The sequence below is a fragment of the Tetrao urogallus genome (genome assembly GCF_951394365.1).
Source record: "Tetrao urogallus genome assembly, chromosome: Z".
Classification (NCBI taxonomy): Eukaryota; Metazoa; Chordata; class Aves; order Galliformes; family Phasianidae; genus Tetrao; species Tetrao urogallus.
This window is the reverse complement of record NC_136816.1, coordinates 74808095-74830769: the sequence shown is the minus strand read 5'-3', so window position 1 is coordinate 74830769 and position 22675 is coordinate 74808095. Positions and strand designations below refer to the sequence as shown.

Genomic DNA, 22675 nt, shown 5'->3' with positions numbered 1-22675 from the left:
GCAAGTAAATTAACACTGGTAATACTCTCTCTCTTCTCATCTGAGGTCTTGTGGCAGCATTGATTCTGAGCTTATTTCATATTTAAAGCATGTTATATGGCACCCAGCCTGATATCTATATCCAACTGATATCTATTCAGTTCTTCTGTTAGTGAAATTCCATTGTAGGTGATGCTTCAGCGTAGATTTGTCTTACTGCAGCCCCTCAGAAAAACTGTGTTAGTTCTTGTCGATTAAAAACAAAGCAGCACAAAAAAGCTTTTTTTTTTTTAAAATTTGAACTGGGCTTTCTAATGGGGCATTTCTACTGACAGGATAATCTTCACAGAGGTAGTAACTCAGAACAATTGGAAGAGTGTCTGTTTGCTCCACGAAACTCAACTAAAACCTCCAGCAATTCTGTGTATTTGACAGAACTTCAGTAGCATTAAATCCTAGCATAGGATTTCTCCTTCAGTAGCATTAAATCCTAGCATACCTACAGTTTTGTGTTACTGAATCATTATTAAACCATCTTTGCCTCTAAGTGAGTTACATAATTTTAAATAAAAATCAGAAGTAGCACACTCACAAAGAAAGAGATTAGCCCTTTCAGACATCAGCATTGCTGTGTTCTGTATCTCTTCCTTAATTTTTAATTGCTCCTACCAGTAGATGTCTGGAAATAAATCTGGCAAGTTATGCCACAGAAAGGTCAAAGAATAAAACTTCAGTGTTTAAGATACCTGTATATTTGCTGGCACTCCCTCACTTTAAGTTATTCAGTCTCTAAAAATGGGGTGCTGATGTTATATGTTCCCTCAAATAGTTTGATGCTTTTATAAAAACAGGTGTATTTGCACCTGAAGCCTCTCTTTGTTCCCAATCCGAGCTTCTTTAGCAATTTTGCAGAATTTATGAGTGTTGTTTGTTTGGGTGTTAGGCCTGTTTTGGTGGGGTTTTTTTTGGACAACACTATTTGCTTCTATCAGATTGCCCTTGAATCTCATTGTTGGCACCATTGTACTACCAGGGGACTTCAGAATTAGAGGTGATGCCAGGGGCATTACAGCAGACTTTGTGATGAAGTTGTGCTCAGTGCTTTGCAAATGACTGCAAACAGCAGTTTATCAGTTTATTTGACTCTAACAACCATTGTAGCATTTCTTCCCACAGTATCATAGAACCACAGAATGGCCAGGGTTGGAAGGGACCTCAAGGATCACGAAGCTCCAACCCCCTGCCACACGCAGGGCCACCAACCTCCACATTTCATAGCAGCCCAGGCTGCCCAGGGCCCCATCCAACCTGGCCTTGAACACCTCCAGGGATGGACGGGGCATCCACAGTCTGTAAGGAAGTGCAGTGGCGTTTGGCCGTAATGTCAGCTTTGTGGCAGAGCCTTGTGGCTCTTAATTGTTTCACGAGTAACTTGAGAACATATGCTGAAGTCAGCCGTGGCTGCAACCAGCTGGGCTTGCTCTGGAAGCATGCAAGTCTTGAGAGTACAGCACTATGATAAACTGGCTCAGTTAAGATGCAACAAATGTACTCCATTTCATTACTAGAATACAGCTGAATCAGATAACTTACAACATTTATGCTGCTATTAATGTCCTGGCTCCCCAGGTATGCTTTTGAATTGGTAATAGGCATGATTATTTCACACTGTTGCCCAGTTTTGTTTCGTGTTTTTCTCATCCCTGAGAAAGACTGTAATAAAATTCACTGCAGCCAGCACAGAAAGGACCACTGTGGAGCAGCACAAGCTGTTATGAAGCATGTCACAAACTAAGAACTGTAAAGCACAAAAAAGATAATTTAGGTGCTACTTTAACGTAGTGGTCTGAAAATATGATTCTTTTCAGATTTTAGTTGTAAGCTGTTCTGATTTCTTAGGAGCCATGTAGGAAAATATGTTCTACATCTTAGAAGGTATCATGAAGAACAACACAAAGGCTTTGCAACCAAATTCAGCGTAGTTACCAGTGGTTCACTGAAGGAGGAATGGATGTGCTAAATGGGTTCCCTGTTCTTCAGCATGCTGAGGAATGAATTAGAGAGAATGTGCACAATGTATTAGTAGAAAACAGCAACATAAGAGAAGCAAGACGAGCTCACTGGAACAGGATTAGGAACCAGAATGGTGGTGATGAAGTGTAGGTGCGGTGTGAATGTGTTTTATTATAATTCCAAGGTACAACTCAGAATAGGAAGAGTTAGCAGAATTTATTTTGAAAGAGACATGAAAAACATCAGCTGAGTGCGAGTTAATTTATCCTGCAGTGCATCAGCAGGAGCATCTTAAATAAGAGCAGAGGTAATCTTCCTAAGCTGATTAGCAATGGTAACATCTGTGGCAATGAAGCGCAGGGTCCCAAGCGTCAAGGGAATAGTGGAACCAAAGGAACAGAGGAAATCCTTCAAAGCCCAAAGGCCTGATCTGTGAGGAAAGAGAGAGAGTATTGTGTTTGTGTGAAGAACCAGGAGAGCTCTTTTAAAACGTGCTGCAAAAGGAGTTAATTTGATATTGACATCTACTGTGGACAATACAGTAATACAGGGAGTCTTGTGCTACAGTTCCAGCTCCAGTGGGTCGAGTTGGGCTCTTCTCACTGTATGGGCATTGAAGTCATAGGAAAGTAATATGAAGTCCCTATTGCTGTAATATTCTGAAAAACAGCTTAGGCAATGACTGATCAGTGACACCTCGTGCTCTTAAACATATCCTAGAGCAGTAAGAGAGAATGGACAAAATCTCTAAAGTAATTCCCAGCTCTGCCTTTGATGTCACAGAAATTTACCACCATCATTGTGCTTGTCACTTTCAAGTAGGTGTAAAAAACGAATTGGTATAAAAGCAGTAAATGTTGCAGAAGTGATGCTACTGACCAAGAAGCAGCCATATGAAAAGGCCAGCCCAGGAGTCAGCCTGTTGGCAGGCAGCAAGCTGTGCAGAATGTGTGGCTCCCAGAGCTGTCGTTCTGACAGCCTTCCTCCATAATGGCCATAAAGTGTGAAGGAAAATAAGACAGTAATTTAATGTGAAATTAACTGCTAGGCCAAGTTTGCTGGAGTGTGCCCTGTGATGGTTTTGAATTTTCTTTAGTAACTTTTAATGAGAGGCAGCTTACAAAATCCAGTCCATTTTAAAAATAACTTGGGGTGCTCAAAACATAGGGGTCTTTTCTGACTATAGAAACGTGGAAAGTGCCTGTGTTACTATAAAACAAGTGGACTTGGCTCTTTGCTTTTACCTGTAGTATCCTTAAAAGCAATTTTCTTCAAGCTTAGTGTTTTTATTCTCAAACCAAGAGTTACAAAACCTGAAATCCTGACTATTCCTTTAATATGCAGTTTATAAATCCAAGTGTGTACCTAAGAGATGTATTATTATTACCCTTGCAGTGCAGGAAATACGACTCAAGCCTTGCCGTTGGAGGTGGCATTTAGTTTGGTTTTTGGAGCATTGTCTTGTTGCAACATCATCATTCTGTCGTGATTCTGTTGTGTTCAGAATCTTGTGAGGAGCAGCTGTCTGGAGGCAGAGAGTTTCACCGTGGTCCTGTATAACCTCACTGTATGACCATGCAATGCTGCTGGTGCTCTTGAAAGCTGTAGCTGAAAAGAACTGAATTCTGTTACCTTACTGCCAAAATAGACTTTGTCTAAACTGAATGATTCCTTATGCCATACTGTGTACTTAATGATGTTATAAATTTCTCATTAAAATCAATGTCTAGGACTTCTTTTTTTCCGAAGAGATGCTATCCCTTCACTTCCAAATTTAATTCAGACTGCTTTAAAATTCCTAAACTTTGGCCCTCTTTATGCAGAATTTTGAATAAGTAAACTTCATCTACCATTGGACAAAGTGTTTGGGTTTCTTTCCCCTCAGCCATGAAGTCTGTATTTTTAATATGAGTTGAATCCAAGATCATGTTCAAGTAGAACATGTTTACTACTACTGGTGTTGAAATAAAAGCAGTGTAATTACACTGAATTATGCTGTACTTCTGCATTTTTGAACGAGTCTTTTTGACCAAACAGTGTGATGGGATTTTGATGGAGATGGGTGAATGCATTATTTTCTGACCCTGAAATACTGAGCTGTGGAAGTGGTGGTAGGAAAAACATGTGTAGGGGAAAAAAAAACAACAAACACGTAAATTCACAGTGCGGTAGCAAAGTAGTAATAATATAATTTATTTTGTTATTTACAGATAATAAAATTACCCAGTGGGAAGACCCCAGACTGCAGAACCCAGCAATTACTGGTCCTGTAAGTACTGCTGTGGTTCTTTTGGCGTGAAGTGCTGTGACTCATGTTCCTTTGGTGTAGGCAGCAGTTGTAAATAAGCAACAGGTCATGCTTGTATTCCACATGACAGAATTGATGCCTGGTTGGATTGGAAGGGTCTTTAAAGCCCATCCAGTTCCAGCCCCTGCCATGGGCTGGGTGCTCCCACCAGCTCAGGGTGCCCAGGGCCCATCCGTGGCCTCCAGGGATGGGGCACCCACACTTCTCTTGGCAGCTTGGTGAATAGAGCAGGAGGCAGGACCAACCTTGGCTTTCTTTGTCCAGAGGGAGACTCAGATGAGCATTTTGTGAGCCTCCAAGGGCAGGGCAACTGCTGTCCTGTGCCCTCCTGGTGAGGTGCCCCAGAACTGGTGACACTCAGTAACCCTATTTTGTTTCACATGCACTGCGGTGCACTGGAGACTTTTCCAGCCTGCTGCCAGTGGTCCAAAGCAGAGTGGGGTTCATGAGGAATCACTGTTTGTCATTGTTTGTCACTGGTGTGCTATGCACATCATTCCCAGCTCAGGCAGTAGGTTCAAAGCTGGTGGTTCTTGTAGTCTTTCCTACTGATGGCTACCGAGGTATGGCATTTTTCATGCATTGCAGCATGTTTTCTTCCTACACAAGCCAACACCATATGATTTTGACTGTCTAGGAAACATTCTTGATTGGTTTGTCACAGTAAATCTCAGAATACGTCTGTTTCAGCAAAAGGAGAAGAGGGCTCTCTCTTTAGCAGGATAGAAACTGCTTTATGTGACTGTTTTTAATGTCTGTATTGCTGTGCTGTTTCTGTGCAAAGCTCCATCCGCTCTGAAACTGCAGGGCTGAATACTCTGAGTGGGGTTTCATGCTGAGATGCGTGGAAGTTCACTGGTTCTCATTTTATTCTGTTCTCATCCTGCAATCAGAAACTTTCTGTGCTAGGCGCTGCACTGTGTTCGAATCGTGTATTTTGGTACAGAGCTGTGCGTGAGGGGCATCTGCTCTCATTCTTTGATCAGAAGATCTTGGGAGTTTTGTACTAGCTGAGCAATAGTAGTTTTATCACTTCCTCTATGAGAATGGGGTTCACTCACTGAGGGCCATGGACATGCACTGCTGTGTGGGTATATGCTGCATCCTGTACCTTATGATTCATTTCACAGCTCTACCTGGAGCCTCACAACTTGTTCTAAGGAGCATTCTCAAAATTCTTTGTATTTTGTCTTTGTGCAACACCTTTTAATCCTTAGCACTTCCAACTGTGTAAATCCATAGCTTTTGATAGCAGCACTCATTCTTAGAACTCGTAAAAATACCACATGACGTATTATTGTTTCCTAATGAAACACACAGATGACAATATTGCATTCCAGTCATTTTTCTCCTTGTTAAAAATAGTTTTTGCTCTTTTCTGTTCCTAAAATAAAAAAGAAAAGAGGCTAAGTAGATAAACAGAAAATGCGGGTAAAAATTTTGGTACATCTTAACTCAGCTTACACACTGAGAAGGTTTGGTGTTCTGTACTTCATGCATGTGTTTTTTTTAATGACTCAGTGAGTTACATATCTAGATAGCGTGTCTTCAAATTTATATCGTATTTGTTTAAGTATAAAGTAGCACAACAAACAATACCTAGAATAATGTGTATTTACAATTCTCTCTATAGGCGGTTCCATATTCTAGGGAGTTCAAACAGAAGTATGACTATTTCAGGAAGAAGTTGAAGAAACCCGTGAGTATAAGCGTGCTGCTTTGTGCTGGGGTCTGTTACGTCTGGGGAGAACAAGTGAGTTGTCCTCAGGGTAGATACAGATGAGTGTTTCTTGCTGTAGCACATTTGCCAGTGATTCTTGGTTGCCATACTCCTCAAAGGAGTGGAAATGAAGACAGTGAAGAAAAGTTTGAATTTGGTGGATTTCTGAACAAAAACATTTACGTATCTTTAAGACGCTCATTTTCTGGTGTGAACAGAAACCCAAAGTGATGACAGAGGAAGGAAATGTCATCTACTCACTACTGATTGACATTTCTCCTTCATCTTTAATGGTGGATTTGAAGGACAGAGCTGGAGAACGCTGGTAGAGTGGAGCCCACAGCGTTACTGAGTCAGGCACAAGCTTCTGGTGTTCCTGTTCTGCAAAAATACCTCCTTTAATTTCAGTGAGCAGTAGGTATTGGCCCACACCTGGGGTCAACTGGTGATTCACTGCAGACAGCCTTTGTAGCACGAGCCCTGACGCAATGGGGCTCGCCAGTGCCTTTCTCTCTTTGCTGGTAGTTCCTTCCGTGTGCATTCTGACCAATGACCAGATGGACACAGTAAGCACCTGCAGGAAAAAAAGCAAAGCTCTTGACACACTGCTGTCGGGTCAGTCTTACCAGGAGAACTGTACCTGCCTGTAACTGTCACGAGTTCACCCAGTCTTGTGCCTCAGTTTTCATATGCTTTATCCAGTTCTGTCCTGCCTTTTTGAATTTCTGGGCTAAATCTTAATGACTACTAGTGCTCTCGTTTTTCAGACAGAAATTCTCAAGCATTTTGGCAGTCCTGTTCTATTTTGTTCAGTTCTGCTTTATGCGCCGTGGAACAGTTCTGGCCTTTACAGGCATCCAAGTGAAAGGGCAACATGAAGCATCGTGTTTGTTATCATGGAATCACAGAATAGTTTGGGTTGGAAAGGACCTTTAAGATCACCTCATTTCAACCCCGCTAGGCAGGGACACCTCCCACCAAACCAGATTGCTCAAATCCAGCCTGGCTTTGCAGCTGTCATGCCCTTTAAATTCAACACAATAAAACTAATATTGTTCTCTCTTTTTTGTTGTTGCATTTCATGTTGTTTTCAGTGTTTTACCAGGTATCATAGAAATCTCTGATCCCTGGGACTGGAACATACCCAGTTCACTGTAATCTGTCAACCTGTATTGGAAAACAAGCATAAGGAGAAACTTGGCACACTCAGATGTCAAATCCATCCTTTAGTTTTTAACCTCTAGTCTGTAATTCCCTGAAGATCGTGTATTCAGACTGATAAGTAAAATGTACTCTCCTTTCACACAGGCTGATATACCAAACAGATTTGAGATGAAGCTACACAGGAATAATATTTTTGAGGAGTCCTACAGAAGAATTATGTCTGTGAAAAGACCTGATGTACTGAAGGCCAGGCTCTGGATTGAATTTGAGTCAGAAAAAGGACTTGACTATGGAGGTGTGGCCAGAGAGTGGTTTTTTCTCTTGTCCAAGGAGATGTTCAACCCATATTATGGTCTTTTTGAATATTCAGCAACGTAAGTGTTCATTAAAATCTTTCCATTTGCAAGCAGTATGCATTAGATTTTGCATGAGCAGGGAGGTTACATTTGGCAGTAGTTAGGTCATCCTTGGTGACACAGTTGTGCACTCTTGTCAATCAGATCTGCGCTCTCATTTCTTTTGTCCTTCTTGAGGACCTTTCATGTCACATAAAGCATTCTCACTATTAGGACAGTGTTTTGTGTTGCCTTACTGGCAGCAGCACAAATTGCAGTTTCTGGGGCGAGCAGTAGCAAGTGGAGTGATGCAGACAAAAGACTATTTGTGCCCTCCCAGAGCATCATAAAACACCTGCCTTCCAGAATTGTACTGCTTCTTTGTAATTAGCTCACAAAACAGCTTCTCGTTTACATTTCAGTAGCTGCACAACACCGGTCCTGCATGAATTCAGATGCATTCATGTCCAATTTTAAAACCCTCAGTGGTTCATTTATGTTAATGAGAGAGCCAAGTCTCCTGCTTAAAGCACATTCCTTTTGTGTCTGCCTCTGTAATCCCACACCGTGCGCTTAACCACAGGAGGGATGGATTTCTTCATTGCAACAGTTCTTACGTTTTCACCTCAGTGTCATACTCACTCCTTTCTCTTATGAGTGTTGAATGAGTGGTAAAATAGATGAACAAAGGCTGTGCAGTGAGAGTTTTCTCACATTTGTGTCTCGGAAAAAACACGTTCTGATTTTGGAGGGAAGCTCAGCTTAGAGAAATACAGGCTAGCTCAGAATGCCCCTGGGTTAATAGTTTACTGGGTGGTGTGTTTTGCAATAGCACTACTGTGGTTTAAGTTGCTGCAGGTCCTTTAAAAGTAACTCTGTTCTCATGTGAAGTTCATTTTCATGGAAAGGAGTGTTTTAAATTGTGAACATTCACAGTGGATTGATTCTGTGCTGTAAAGTTCAGCAAAAACATACTGGGGAAGGCCTGCTTATAACCAGTGAATCTGGAGGCAGTATTTCCCTGAACTTTCCACCACGCACACAGATGGAAAAGGTGAATTTAAAATTAATTGTACTTAACCCCACAACCAGGAGGATTATGAGGAACCTTTGTCAGATCATCGTTGTGACCATTAATGCAGCATAGACAAGAAGTGGCCCTGAGCTCACGTTGTTTATTAACATGCCTAAATATCTGTTTACTCAAAGATGTGATGATTTAGATTTTTTTCTTGCTTTCTTCAAAAAAGGGACAACTACACGCTTCAGATTAACCCTAATTCAGGTCTTTGTAATGAAGATCACCTTTCTTATTTCACATTTATTGGACGAGTGGCTGGCCTGGCAGTGTATCATGGGAAGCTGCTGGATGGTGAGTTACTGCACTGTGGCTATGCTACTGCAGCTGGACTTTTGTTAAATAAATCACTTTGATAATTAATGTGTGTCAGAGTGTAGTGCATCTGGAAATAAAGTTAGAATGAAAGTATTGAACTGGAAGCTTTGGAAATTGTATTCCTACTCTGAACGGAGATTTTGTCAAAATTGTAGCATCTTGCTCACCCAAAGCATTTCTCATAAAGCTCTGCTTCCTTCTTCACTCTTGTTAATCTCCCTTTCTAAATAATCTCTATGGTAAAGGATGACCACTGCATTTGTATCAGGCCTTTCCATGCAAAACAGCTGAAGCTGGAACAGTTGCATGGGTACCAACTGCAGCATGCATGTTTTGTAAATCTGTTTCTCATTGATGTAACAATTAATTAAATTTTTTGCTGGGTTTCAGAATCCCAGAATAGCCAAGCAAGCAGTGATACAGACTGTCTACATTTTAGTTAGTGGTAATGCCTACAACACTGCATTGTTTTTGAGAGAAGAGGGACAGGTGGAATACCTTCAGCTCAGCGCTCCATCTTCTGTGCCTCTACCACTGAACTGATATTAATTGCATTGGTGTAATTCTTGTGATTAAAAGAAGGACTTTCTGTGTCTGAATTAAAAATGAGCCTGCTGTTAACCTGAGCAGTTACAGCTCAGGTTTCTTGCGGGTATTTCTTTGCAAATGTGTGGTGCTCTGTCTTACAGCAGGCTGTCCTTGAGTAAGGTGGAAATGCAGAGTGGTGGAAGTAATGCTTTTCCCCTCTGTTTTAGGCTTCTTCATCAGACCTTTTTACAAGATGATGCTGGGGAAGCCAATAACGCTGAAAGACATGGAATCAGTGGTAAGGACGTTTCACCCTTACCAGCACTAGAAATTACTTGAGGATTTTTCCTTTCAGGAAATCAATTTAATTAATAAATTAATTAATTTCTCCTTCACCTTTCTCTCTGTTCTGTACCCATGCCCAGAACAGAGACCTTTGCCCAAGGAGGCTGTGGATGCCCCATCCCTGCAGGCATTCAGGGCCAGGCTGGATGTGGCTCTGGGCAGCCTGGGCTGCTGTTGGCAACCTGCACACAGCAGGGGGTTGGAACTGATGAGCACTGTGCTCCTTTGCAACCCAGGCCATTCTATGATTCTATGATTCTTTCTCTCCCTCCCTTTCATCAGTCTTTAATTGTGAAGCTTATACATAACAAAGATGCAGCCCTTTCAGGAAGTGTTAACTTTTACTAATAACAATGTAATCAGTCATTTTATAATACACAAATATTGATGTAATCAAGTGGTGTATCGTGTTGAAAACAACAGCTTCATCACAGAGGTATTCTTTAAGCAATTACTACATGTTGCCATATACACATGTACCAAATATATATGTACAATCAGTTTATTGCATAATAACCCTTAGTTACTAAGCAGCTAAGGGAACTTACACAAATCTGAAATTGTACCAGCTGAAAAACACAAAGATCAGTCATATCCTCCTTTACAGTAGCTGTACCAGTAAACAGACTCCAAGCTCTCTGCAGCCCCCTGGAGTTCTAGATTTAAGCGCCTTTATCTCTTTAATGTCTTTATTTTCAAACCTTGTTTAATTTTAATCTCCTGTAGGACAGTGAATACTACAACTCCTTGAAGTGGATCCTGGAGAATGACCCTACGGAGCTGGATCTCATGTTCTGCATAGATGAGGAAAACTTTGGACAGGTGTGTAAACACTAACCCAGAAGTCTATAATTCCATCTTACTGGTCATTGCCAAAAAGTAATTAACTACTGGGCAGTATCTCATGGTTGTGGACTTAACTGGGACTGCTGCATGTTAATCATCAATACAGGCAGACTTTGACTTTCTTACTGAACTATTTAAGTCTTGAGATGCCAAAGAAGGAGATTGTATTCTTGCCCATGAGCAACACAGTGCCTTGCTGAAAGGCAGCATTTGAGGCTAATAAAAGACAGAATCCTCATTAGAAGTGGACTCAGCCTGGGACTGTGTGGGGTTCTACAGTTGAAGATGTTCTCAAAGAACACGAGAAGAGGTAGAATTATAAGCAGCAGAGTACCCTTTTAAGACTCTTTTAATAGTGCAGGCAGATGATACAACAAAAGGAAGTCTGTTTGTTTTGCAAAGATTCACAATTGTTTCTGTTACAACAAAAAATGTTCTGGTCACACTTGAGAACCAGTAATGATGATGGAATTTTAAGTCCTCTTGGCTGTATCCTGTTTCAGCTTACCTAACTCAGTGAGCTACAGATAAATCCCAATAGCAGCTGATACAATCTTGTTTCCATCATACTGCTCGTGAGAGGCAGAACTGCATGACAGATTTTATCACAGAAAAGCCTGAAGCTCAGTAATATCAGGGTAGGATCTGCTGTACTGCAGAGTAAGCTAGATGGGTAGAGACTGGAATGCCTCATGCATGTAAATGCTTGCAGGATGTTTCTCAACCATTCAGAAGCTGTAAAACATGGCAGATAATGAGTAATTTGTTTGCTTCTGCATTTTCCTCTTACTTCCTACTTACTGGTGCCAAAACTCTGGGGACTCATGGAAGTCATAAGACCACAGAATCACCACGGCTGTAAAAGGCCACCACAATCATCCAGTCCAACCTTCCCCATACCACCAATACTTCCCACTAAACCATGTCCCTCAGTACAACATTTGAACATTTCCTGAACACCTCCAGGGATGGAGACTCCACTCTCTGCTTGTTTTGTCTCAGGCAGCACAGTGCTGCTGAAACTTGTGGAACTTGGTTAGGAGATTGTACTGCTTCCACACAGATGTTCAGTATGTAAGAGGGAAAGATTTGCATTGCTGTAAGCTACTGTGTTTGCTTATACTTCAGTTATCACCAGAATCTTCCTTGAATTAAAGGAAAAAGAAGATGAATCTGATATGTGATAGATAAGAATAGGATTTTGCTAGTGCTCACAAATGAGTAAGTAAGTATTTTCAAGATACAAAGGATGGAAAGCGTCCTTCAGAAGAGGAGAGAATGATGTCTCTCTTTCTAGTAAGTTCACAGATCTTAATCACAAACTCAACCTGGGGCGGGCAAGGCCCTCCAGCCCTCCCTGCCCCAGCTGTGCCAATAATCTTTTCCCAGCACTTTGAAGAATTAGAAGGCATTTTTCTGTCCTTTTGAAGATGGGAGGATGTGTTTTCTTTGCCCAATTTTACCTGACGTTTTGCAATAGAAGTTGCAAAATAGTTTACTCTGAAGAGTGACCATAGAATCATTTCTTCCTAATTACGTCATCTTTAAACGTGAAATATTTTGATGTCTCATCAGCTGTTGCAGTGTAATAATTTTCTAGTCCTACTTGTAAAATGCCTCTCGGGGGTGGTGGATTTCATGAGAAGCATGTCCTGAAATAATAATGCTCTGTTGTATTTTGTTCTTTCTTTAAAATACAGACGTATCAAGTCGACCTGAAGCCAAATGGGTCAGAAATCATGGTAACAAATGAGAACAAAAGGGAATACATCGAGTACGTACATGTTTGTAGAGTTTACCCTGAGTTTGACAACAGACAGTGGTAATGCTTTGGAATTTACCTCACTGCAGTTACTGTAGCACAAAGAATTGTCAGAAGTCCTTTTAAAAGAAAATCACTTTGTTAACACGGTTTGTTCACACTACTAGGAAGTTGGAATATTAACCTCTTTGTTCAATGAATTACTCTAATTAAGGCAGCCTGTGTCATGTAGTAGGAAGCAGTATTTTCTTGATGTGTTGGCATAAGGAGTACTCAAGGAGGCGTGGAATTGCCCCCAGTGGCTGCAGACACCAGTCTAAATTACTCGTTCTGAGCACCCTCCAAAATTGATGCAAAGATGGCATTTCCTGGATACAAGAATTACATTACAGCAGCATATGAATCTGGCCTGATTTCATGCCTCATTTTCTGCACTGGCTGCCCACCTAGGTAACTGCCTCTGCTTTGTGGGTCTCCTAAGCAGTAAATTTCCACCCTGGGCTGCAGTTCTTCCTGATGAAGTGCTATCACAGAATGCAAATGAAGAATAAGTGCAGATCTGAACAATAAACTGATGAGACAAAAGAGTGAAAACAGGGCATGGTGTTGCTGAGGTCACATTTGCTTCCCCTTTAGTTTTTATTCAAGGAAGGGTTCAGGATCTCTGCACGTGTTTAAGTACTCCTTTAAGAGGAATACTCTGCACTTTGTTCACCTCCTGTGCAGTGTGGTATTGCAGCAAAGTGACTGTAACAGCAAAACAATAACAAGTTCCCCGTTTATTATTTGTTTTCTGCTCTTAGTTTGACTGTGCAGCTTATATTCACGCCGTCAGCAGTTTAGTTTTTCAGGCATTCGGCAGTTTTTGTTGGTTTACGGATGCAAAGTATTAGATGCCATAAACACTCTCCATCTCTGCCATCTCCATGTAGTAAAGCAATAAAGAAGAGCTCTTTGAAAAGGTGTGCGCCAAAACAAAGAGCTAAATTGCACCTCCACCTCAGTAATTCTAGATAAATGCTAATGTGGTGTTTTTATAACTTCAGAGTCCATGCTTGTGGTTATATACACTCATTTCTTAGTGTTTGATGCAGTTTAATTTTTTCTAGTGCTTTTTCCAAGAGTTGTGTTATCACTGAGGAGTTCTAGTTGGTGCACAAGGGAAAAAAGAAGAGGAAAAAAAGAAAAGGAAAGAAACTGCAGTTGTAATCACAGAATCACAGATATCACAAATATATTCATGGCTCTGGAATGTATAAAAAAACCCTCATAATTTAGGTACCTAATTCTTACAGTAAGTACATTATCCAGGGTCTAGACTATAGAATTTGTAGGCTGTATAATTTAATAAAAAGCAGCCCAGCTTCTCTAATATAAAAGTATGATTGAGAGACACCTAAAGTTGTAAATGAGAAGCTGGTATTGTTAGGGTTGCTAATTAGTCTTCTAATGAATGTGTTTATGTTTTTATCTCCCATAGCCTGGTCATCCAGTGGAGATTTGTAAACAGAGTTCAGAAACAAATGAATGCTTTCTTGGAGGTAAGGTTCTCTTTTTTGTCTTCCTTTTTACCCAAACTATGTATGCATCCATCAGTATCTGGTTAGAGGAGTGGGAAGTTGTGCATGACCACACAGGCTCTGCTGGTCTCCTAAGATCATTCTCATTCAAGTTGTCATTATTTGAGCTTGAAACAGCAGTTTTTAAATTAGAAACTCATAATACTTCAGGAACTGCATATTTCGTTTTCCAAACCCTTCTTTGCCCTCCATCACTTACTTAGCTCACAGCTTTCTCCAAAGCCGAAAGTTCTATCAGATAAAACCATAATTATACATAGTTTGCTAATTTTACTTTTTCCCTTAGGGATTCACAGAACTTCTTCCTATCGATCTGATTAAAATTTTTGATGAAAATGAACTAGAGGTGAGTTGGTTTATGTCCAGAGGCGACAGATTGGTAATGCTCATTGCAAAGATGTTTGACAATCTCAGTTCACTGGTCGTCGTGGAGTTTGGAGACAAAGGTTCTTTGCGTTCGTGGGGAATGAGGATTTTTTCCCCCAAAATTAATAAATCTATCAATCAAGTAAAAGCAGAGAAAGTATCAATTACTCAATGAGGTGGTTTAGTACATGCATATGTAAAGAATGCAAGTAGCTTGCTGCATTAATGACATATGCTGGTCACGTTTCAGCAAATATGCTGTAAAAGACACTGTCACATGAAGCATACATACTGCATACTGCACAGTGTTTCTCCAGTAAAGTGATGGAAACTTTGAGAATTCTCCTGAAGAGAAGCTCAGTACCACTTTATGTCTGTATTTGCATTTGTATAGTGTTAACTTTGAGAGGTCAGGCAACAGAGGGAGAGGAGAGGTGGTTTTTCTGATGGAGCACTCAGGGTAGTCCTGGTACTATCTTCAATTAACAACGCATCAATTATTTCCATATTTAGTTACTGATGTGTGGCCTTGGGGATGTTGACGTTAACGACTGGAGACAACACACAATCTACAAAAATGGCTACTGCCCAAATCATCCTGTCATCCAGTGGTTCTGGAAGGTAAGGCTCTCAGCACGTTCAGTTTCTCTGACTATACCTGGAAGTCAGAGATCCCTTAGTGTGTTGTGGAGTCAGTTATGAAATCCTTTTTCTTCTCAAAAACTACTGGAAAACACGTTGGTGGATGCTGGAAATGGCAGTTGTCATCCTTAATGGAGTCTGTATTGGAATGGCCCATGATTGACAAAGTCTCTCTCTCTGGTTTTGTTAAAGTGCTTTGTAATCTTTCTGAAATACAGTACTTCTATGAATAGTGTGTATTTGCAGGAAAACTAGGAGAACAGTTTTCCCCGTACTACAGAAGTACTGTGAGTCACCTTGTACAGACGAATGGCAGTTGTGGTTCCTGGCTGTTGCCTGGGCATTGTCACTTTCCTTGCTATAAGCAGAAAAGAATTCTTGTTTAACCAGAGAGAACGTAGCATGCTGTCCTTTGAAGCTAGATATCTATTTCTTACCATGTAATACAAACAAATTCTGTTCTGCTTATTTCAACAATGACACCTTCAGCCACGACAAGTCACCCTGTCTGCTTCTCCACAGGCTGTTCTACTGATGGATGCAGAAAAACGCATTCGGTTACTGCAGTTTGTTACTGGGACGTCACGAGTGCCTATGAATGGATTTGCTGAACTTTACGGTAAGCTTCCTGCCCTCTGCCTGCAGATCACATGCTGCAGGTGGCTCCTCAGGAGAGCACAAACACTGCTGAAACACGGGCATGGCCAACCTTTACTCCCATATAAAACGCCTTGCACTGAATGCCAGCAGTGCTGGAGAAAATGTGGGCACTGGAAGGGAAGCGTAGTTTTGTTCATAGAATCACAGAATCGTATGAGTTGGAAAGAACCTTTAAAGGTCATCTAGTTCCAACTGCCCTGCAGTGAAGGGGACACATAGAGCTAGATCAGGTTGCTCAGAGTCTGAGCTCAGAATTTCAGGTCCAGCCTGACCTTCAATATCTCCAAGGACAGTAAATCCACCACATCTTTGGGCAGTCTGTGCCAGTGCTTCATCATGGAATAATAAAATGGCCAGGGTTGGAAGGGACTTCAAGGATGATGAATCTCCAGCCCCCTGCCACAGGCAGGGCCACCAACCTCCACATTTCATAGCAGCCCAGGCTGCCCAGGGCCCCATCCAACCTGGCCTTGAGCACCTTTAGGGACAGGGCATCCACAGCCTCTCTGGGCAGCTGTTCCAGCACCTCACCACTCTCATAGCAAAGAACTTCCCCCTGATATCCAATCTCAGTCTTCCCTCCTTCAACTTAAAACCATTTCCCTTTGTCCCCATGTTCACCATGGGTGTTCTGTTGATGTTCTCCTTGCCCAGGAAGTATCAAATCCCTCAAAGAAAATGTCAACTGTAGTGAAGCTCATAGCACATAGAGAAGAGGAGATTGGAGGTCTATGCAAGTGTGTTGGTTTTTTTTTTTCAGTGTTACCAGTCTAGCTTACCTCTTTCACATGGTATGTGCTCTAACCAAAGAGTAGCTCGGTGAACTTACTAAATTAACTGCATTTGGAAATAGTATATATCCACATCACTATTTGCTTTAATGTAATTTTGACCTAACGGTGTTTGCACAAAGTATTTTGTACCAGTTGGAAGTGGAAGTTTAAAATCAGAGTACAACGGGGCAATGCGATTTTTCATACAGCAAGTGAAGTCGTTTCGGTAGGGTCCAGTAACTCAAGTTTCTTTTTTTTTTCCAACTAGGTTCAAACGGTCCTCAGCTGTTTACAATAGAGCAATGGGGAACTCCTGATAAACTGCCCAGAGCTCACACATGGTGAGTCCAGAGCGTGTGTGTTCAGCCATCTGTGCATGAGACTGTTTGAGTGCAGGTGGGTCTGGTGTGCGTGTCACAGTATGTTTGTGTCCTAAAAAGAATAGAAGATGTTATTTAACAGATAGAAAATCAACACACGGACTGGGCAGGCAGACACACACACATGGAAACATGAGAAAGGTGATGTGGTTGGTGCTGGCTGATGGACGTGCATGCTGGCTGCCTGTGTATCCACAGCTCATTCATCCTCATGCAGATCCATGCATTTATTTTCCACGTTTTACGTAGCAGTTTTTTTCCTCTTCAGGGGTGGTTAAGAGCAGAAACCTTCCTATTTTCAGAAGACAGTGAATAGTTTCCGAAAGCTCTCAGGTTGGCCTCATGGTACCCATGGGAAACGGCTGGCAGTGGTTAGGTGTGCACAGCCCCTGTTTCTCCAGTTGGATATATGCTCCTGTCTCACGCCCAAGTTATTCAACCTTTTCCATTGCTCTCAAAAAAGGCACTTAAGGTGTTTAATTAACTCCATTTTCCTTTTCCTTCTGAATTTCAGCTTTAATCGCTTAGACTTACCTCTTTACGAATCCTTCGACGACCTGCGAGAGAAGCTCCTGATGGCAGTTGAAAATGCACAAGGATTTGAAGGAGTGGATTAGGGCACTGCTTCCCGCCTTTCGGCGCGTTCTGCTGCGCTTCCACTCCTCCACGTTGGACTCTGACTGTGGCAGAACCGTTGCACGGCGCTGGTTCCTGGAGCAAACTCTTTGACAGTGCGTGGCCTAAATGCAGAATCTTGAACTCTGGTCTGTGGAAGGCTTTTTTGGCATTTCCACAGCCAGTTACTATGGGGTTATATGTACTCTGATTACATTTCAGCAGGACTTACTGTATTTATGTTGTGCCTCTGTAGGCTGAGCCCTTAATAAAAATTTTGCATAATTTCTAATGACAATGAATGAAATTAATCATTTTACAGGGATAGTGTTACAGCTCATGTTTACTTTTTAATTGATTTAGACATTTTCAGATTATATTTCATTACAATTAAATTTCATGTACGTGGGGGATAAATGAGCATTTTTTCTTAATTTCTTACCAGACTTGATGCCAGTGTCATTTTTTTCAAGCTCATTTTGAGCCTTGTGTTCCCAAATTCTTAGGAAAATAGGAGATAGTTATCTTGGAATTCTTCTCTATATTGGCTATATTAAGAGCACATAAATATTTTTCTGTATCTGGAAGAGGTATGGATTCTATGTTGCATTTTTGTATAAATAATAGTTATGAGTCGAGGGACAGTCATAACATAGCATGCCAAATCTCATGTTCAATAAAGAAATTGCCTCATTATTCCTTGGTGATATTTACATGTACTGAAGAACATTTTGGGGTAGGGTTGGCATTAATCATTTAGGAAAATATGCTTAACCCTGTCATTATCTTTGTGTAGTGGTTCTTTTGTTATCCTTTCCTCTTTACTGTATGCAGTGGAGGCATTTTGAAGGAAACCTGGCACTGTGTGATTTGGCGTGATGGAAAACAGATCTGTTTTGTCTCCTATTTGTATGCATTTGCTAATGATATCTAAACACGGTATCTTTTTGTTTCTAACTGCACCAACTCTAAAGGCACTTTATGTAACACACTGAAGTCATATCTGTGTTTTTTTTTATCATAAACATTACTGTGATTATGTTCCTTCTCACTGCACATGTCTTTCTGGTGCAATATCTATCAATTGTGAGTTTGGCTGCTGCTGATGTATAAGAGGAAAAAAACAAACAGCTGTAGAGCTGAGCCTGCAGACATGTTCCTCAGCAATTGTTTTTGTGATTCATTTTTTACTTAATCACAAAGATTTATTTAATAGACACTGCTATCTATCTAATCAGTTTTGTTACCTATGACATGTTGCATGCCTAAACTATAATGTCTTGAGTTGCATCTCTTGTGTGATGGATTAAAAGTGAAAGATTCGTATTTGACCCGCTGAACTTAAATGGCTACAGCACTGCGGCAGGAGGTGTGAGGGTATGGCTGCATTGGCTGCATAGCAGGTGGGGTCAGTTTTGCCTTTTGTGCAGCACTTTTCCCCAGGAGCCCACCTGATGCTTTGCGGAGCAAGGTGGTACAGCGTGGAAGCAGGAGGTCACCTCTCTGCCCAGCGCTTTGCAGCACCCGCCAGAGGCACTGCCTGCTGCTGGCACGGAGCAGCCACCCTGTGGACCTCAGCAGAGCAGTATCTTAGGGCAAAAGGCCACTGAAAAGAAGGCTTAATGCTAATCACGTTCAGCAAGTGCTGTGTGCATGTCAGCAAAAGGTTTGAGGAGCTAACAGATGCATGAAGGTGTTTTAGCATTTGAACACCAGACTTACCAATTCTCCTGACGTCCCTTTCTAACCTTTTGCACTTTATAAACCCTTTGCACTCATAAACCCTTGAACAAGAGAAATAAGTGCATTTCAGTAGGTAAACAAACACAAACAGCACGATGATTTATTGGGGGTGGGGAGATGGAGAGGATAGGGTAAATCCACAACCTCCTTGGCAACCAGTGTGTCCAAGGAGGCTGTGGATGCCCCATCCCTGCAGGCATTCAAGGCCAGGCTGGATGTGGCTCTGGGCAGCCTGGTCTGGGGATTGGTGACCCTGCACACAGCAGGGGGTTGGAACTGGATGAGCGCTGTGGTTCTTTTCAACCCAGGCCAATCTATGATGCTATGAAATCCAAGCATCTGCACAGATAGACATTATAGACCTATAGACATGAATGCCCGGTGCCATATACCTGAAAGCACTCCTGAGATTTTTTTTGGCAGAACTGAAATCCAGCCTCACGCAAAGGCTGTGACCCAGCAGCAGTGCAGCTGAGATGGGAGCAGAAATCAGGATATTTCAGAATCACGATCGTGCTTTGATCCTGTCAGCGGTTTACATCAACAGTTAAACAGTTAAACTCCCGGTGCACTACATGATGTTATGGGACACCGATCACCAATAATCATCAAACCATGACAGATCCCTCCCAGCTTCTTCCCTTACTGATGCTTCCTTTAAAGTCCTTTCAGGCTAAAAAGGAAATTTGTTTGTGGGATCACTTTAATCTTCCATGTGATCATTGGAGATGACTTCCCTTAATTATTTTTAACACTCTGTCTCAGTGAGTGGGCCCTTGTGCAGTGCCCTTAGCCTTGTGCAGCTCACACTGAAATCCGTGCTATGTTGGCATTCTAGCAATTAATGAAAATAGTTTAAAAATGCCATTTGCGCCTCTTGTGCCCAAAGCACTGCAGTCACAGCCCCTACAGCAGCTCTCACATCAGAAAAGAAGTCACTTTTGTTCAAGAAACAGCTTTGTTCAACACTTCATCAACAAAATTATTCCTAATTGCCCAGGTGACCATAACAGGAAGCCAGCCCATTACTTCTCAGTGTCCTCATGAGCTGCACTATTACTACACAGCACTGCTTTTTGACTTTGCAGGTGCAGCTTTGGAGCACAACAGCTCCCCTCACTGCAAAGTGAACCTCTCCTCGTCCTTTTGGGATTCAGATTGCGAATGAGCATGGCTACATCAGTATCATCACCAAAATAAGGGGAAGGGAACTGCTCAGCCCAGTCCCTCTGCTGCACAGAGCTTTACTACCCCAGCGTTGTGCACACAGAACACACTTCAGATCATTCACCACGAAATGACTCAAATTTAAAACTTTCTATCATGTTAATAAACAGCAATATGTTATTTCCCGAGCCATTACTTCTTGGCTCATGCAAAACCTTACAGCAAACTCGTGGCAACTTGCAGTCGCAGTGTAGAGCAGGCATGTCCATGCTGCAGCCCACCACCAGCACGGCAGGGACAGAGCTCCTCTCCAGCAGGTCAGCCCCTAACCTGGACTGATGCATGGGGTTACTCCTCCCCAGGTGTAGGGCTCAGCACTTGCTCTTGTTAAACCTCATCTTGTCCCTTCCTGCACACCTCTCCAGTCTGTCCAGGTCCTGATAAATGGCAGCACGGCCCTCTGGTGTGCCAGCCACTCCTCCCAGCCTCGTATCATCAGCAAACTCACTGAGGTTGGACTCTATCCCTTCATCCAGGTCACTGATGAAGATGTTGAACGAGACCAGACCCAGCACTGACCCCTGGTGAGCTCTGCTTTGACAGCCTCCAACCAGGCTGTGCCGATCACAGCCCTGTGAGCTCTGCCAGCCACCAGCTCTCAGTCCACCTCACTGCCCACCCATCCACTGCACACCTCCTGAGTTTCATTACAAGAATGCTGGAGGAGACAGTCTGCCATCTCCAGAAGGGTGCACCATGAAAGCACAGCAGAAAATAATAGCCACCTTTCTTGTAGCTGCATTTTCCATTACCCAAGTTCAGACCATCAGGGTATGCAGTTTTCCAGTTCTTGGAATTACAAGACCTGAACAGGAACTAGATGTGAAGGTTTGCAAGTCTGGACATTCGGTGTTGTACCTTGCTTTGCTGTATTGTGATCAGACAGCAAGCTGAGGTCTTTGCAAAAAGTTCCCAGATGATGCATGATGGCTGGTCAGTGCCTACAAGTGAAACATGGTTGGGTTTCCTACTGACACAAAGAGGACACAGCTCCTCTTGATGGCCTCTCTGCACCCCACTGCCCCAGTCAGCCTTCAGAGAAACACCCCACTGCCACTGGCTTTGCAGAAGTCAAGGGAGCCTGTCACTGAGCTATGTCCCCAAAATAAGGCTCTCTGAATATCAAATAGGCAATGATATACATTAACAGGGAGTGCACTCAGGTTAACCATGAAACTTCAAATTTAATCTTTGGCCAGCTTGAGCCTGGTAAAATTGAAATTCTCCTTTGGACTTGAATACAGTGAGCTTGACCTGGATGCACTCTGGTCCATGAAAAATGTATCATCTTCTGGCACAATAGCGCTTGCAAATAGCAAAGATAAGAAGGTAATACTTGTACCATGGTTTCCAGCAGTGCAGTACTATCTCGCCTTGAAAGATCAAGCTGGCAAAGACAAGTGCACAAGTTGTAACCACCACTTCATTTCTGCTGTGTGCAAAAACAGGTGCCAAAAACCTGGGGCATCTGCTTGTTCTACTAATTAGGACTAATTACTTGCCCCATTTTGTCAGGCTATGTACTGCAGCGTGGGTAGACATCTACATGTGCCTACGGCATAGAGGTTTTCAGAACAGGGTACTGAGCTGCCCTCCAGGTCGCTGTGTTTTTATCCCAGATCTCTGTCACTTCTTGATTAGACAGTGGATGTGACCTCCTCCTGCATTCAGTTTTTAAACTAAAAGCAGAACTTTGAACCTTGGCCTAAAGTTAAAGAATAACAGAGATGGACACTGGATCGATACCAGACAAATATTAGTCCCACGCAGTGGACAGATGCTGCCCTGCTGTAGATCTAACTCTTTCAGTATGCCAATGTGGAATCTTTAGGTTTAAAGGTTTCTTTACGTACAGAAAAAAAGAAAAAACACTTTGAAGTAGCTGGAGGCTAATATTCTGTGCTAATCCAGCCATATCCTTCCTCCCAGAGCTGAGAACTGAGCGCTGCAAACAACATTCTCTATCTTCTGCCATCCCAGTCACTTCCTATATTCCAGAGCATTATTTCTGTGAAAAATCATTTTTAAGAAAATTGCCCAATTTTGAGCAGCTTCCTAGTCAAGCACGCAGACATTCAACAATAGTAAGCATACACTAGTTAGTGGTAATGTAAACAGAAGCTGTGATAACATTTCCTCAACTCAGACCCAGCTGTGCCCCTGGGTTAAAACAAGCATCAGTCAAAATCATGATTTCACCTCTATGAGGACAGTTCTGGTGCACCAGAAGAATATGAACTGGAAAATTGTAGGCTGAGGTGCAAAGGCATTGCTAGGGGGATTGCAGCAGTCC

General features: G+C 42.1%; 1 protein-coding gene across 4 annotated transcripts in view; it reads left to right on the top strand.

Annotated features, from left to right (window-relative positions):
- NEDD4L (NEDD4 like E3 ubiquitin protein ligase) overlaps window positions 1-17414 on the top strand; it is a gene marked incomplete at both ends in the record, with an annotated part of 133766 nt that extends 116352 nt beyond the window's left edge. For all 4 annotated transcript variants that reach the window (XM_079548118.1, XM_079548117.1, XM_079548116.1 and 1 more), the window contains 13 exons: window positions 4203-4261; window positions 5934-5999; window positions 7329-7558; window positions 8770-8891; window positions 9671-9741; window positions 10515-10610; window positions 12335-12408; window positions 13877-13937; window positions 14263-14322; window positions 14856-14963; window positions 15507-15603; window positions 16686-16758; window positions 17312-17414. In XM_079548118.1, the coding sequence (XP_079404244.1) occupies window positions 4203-4261; window positions 5934-5999; window positions 7329-7558; window positions 8770-8891; window positions 9671-9741; window positions 10515-10610; window positions 12335-12408; window positions 13877-13937; window positions 14263-14322; window positions 14856-14963; window positions 15507-15603; window positions 16686-16758; window positions 17312-17414 (1220 nt within the window). The remainder of the gene's footprint in view (window positions 1-4202; window positions 4262-5933; window positions 6000-7328; window positions 7559-8769; window positions 8892-9670; window positions 9742-10514; window positions 10611-12334; window positions 12409-13876; window positions 13938-14262; window positions 14323-14855; window positions 14964-15506; window positions 15604-16685; window positions 16759-17311) is intronic.
- Window positions 17415-22675: the final 5261 nt, after the last annotated feature.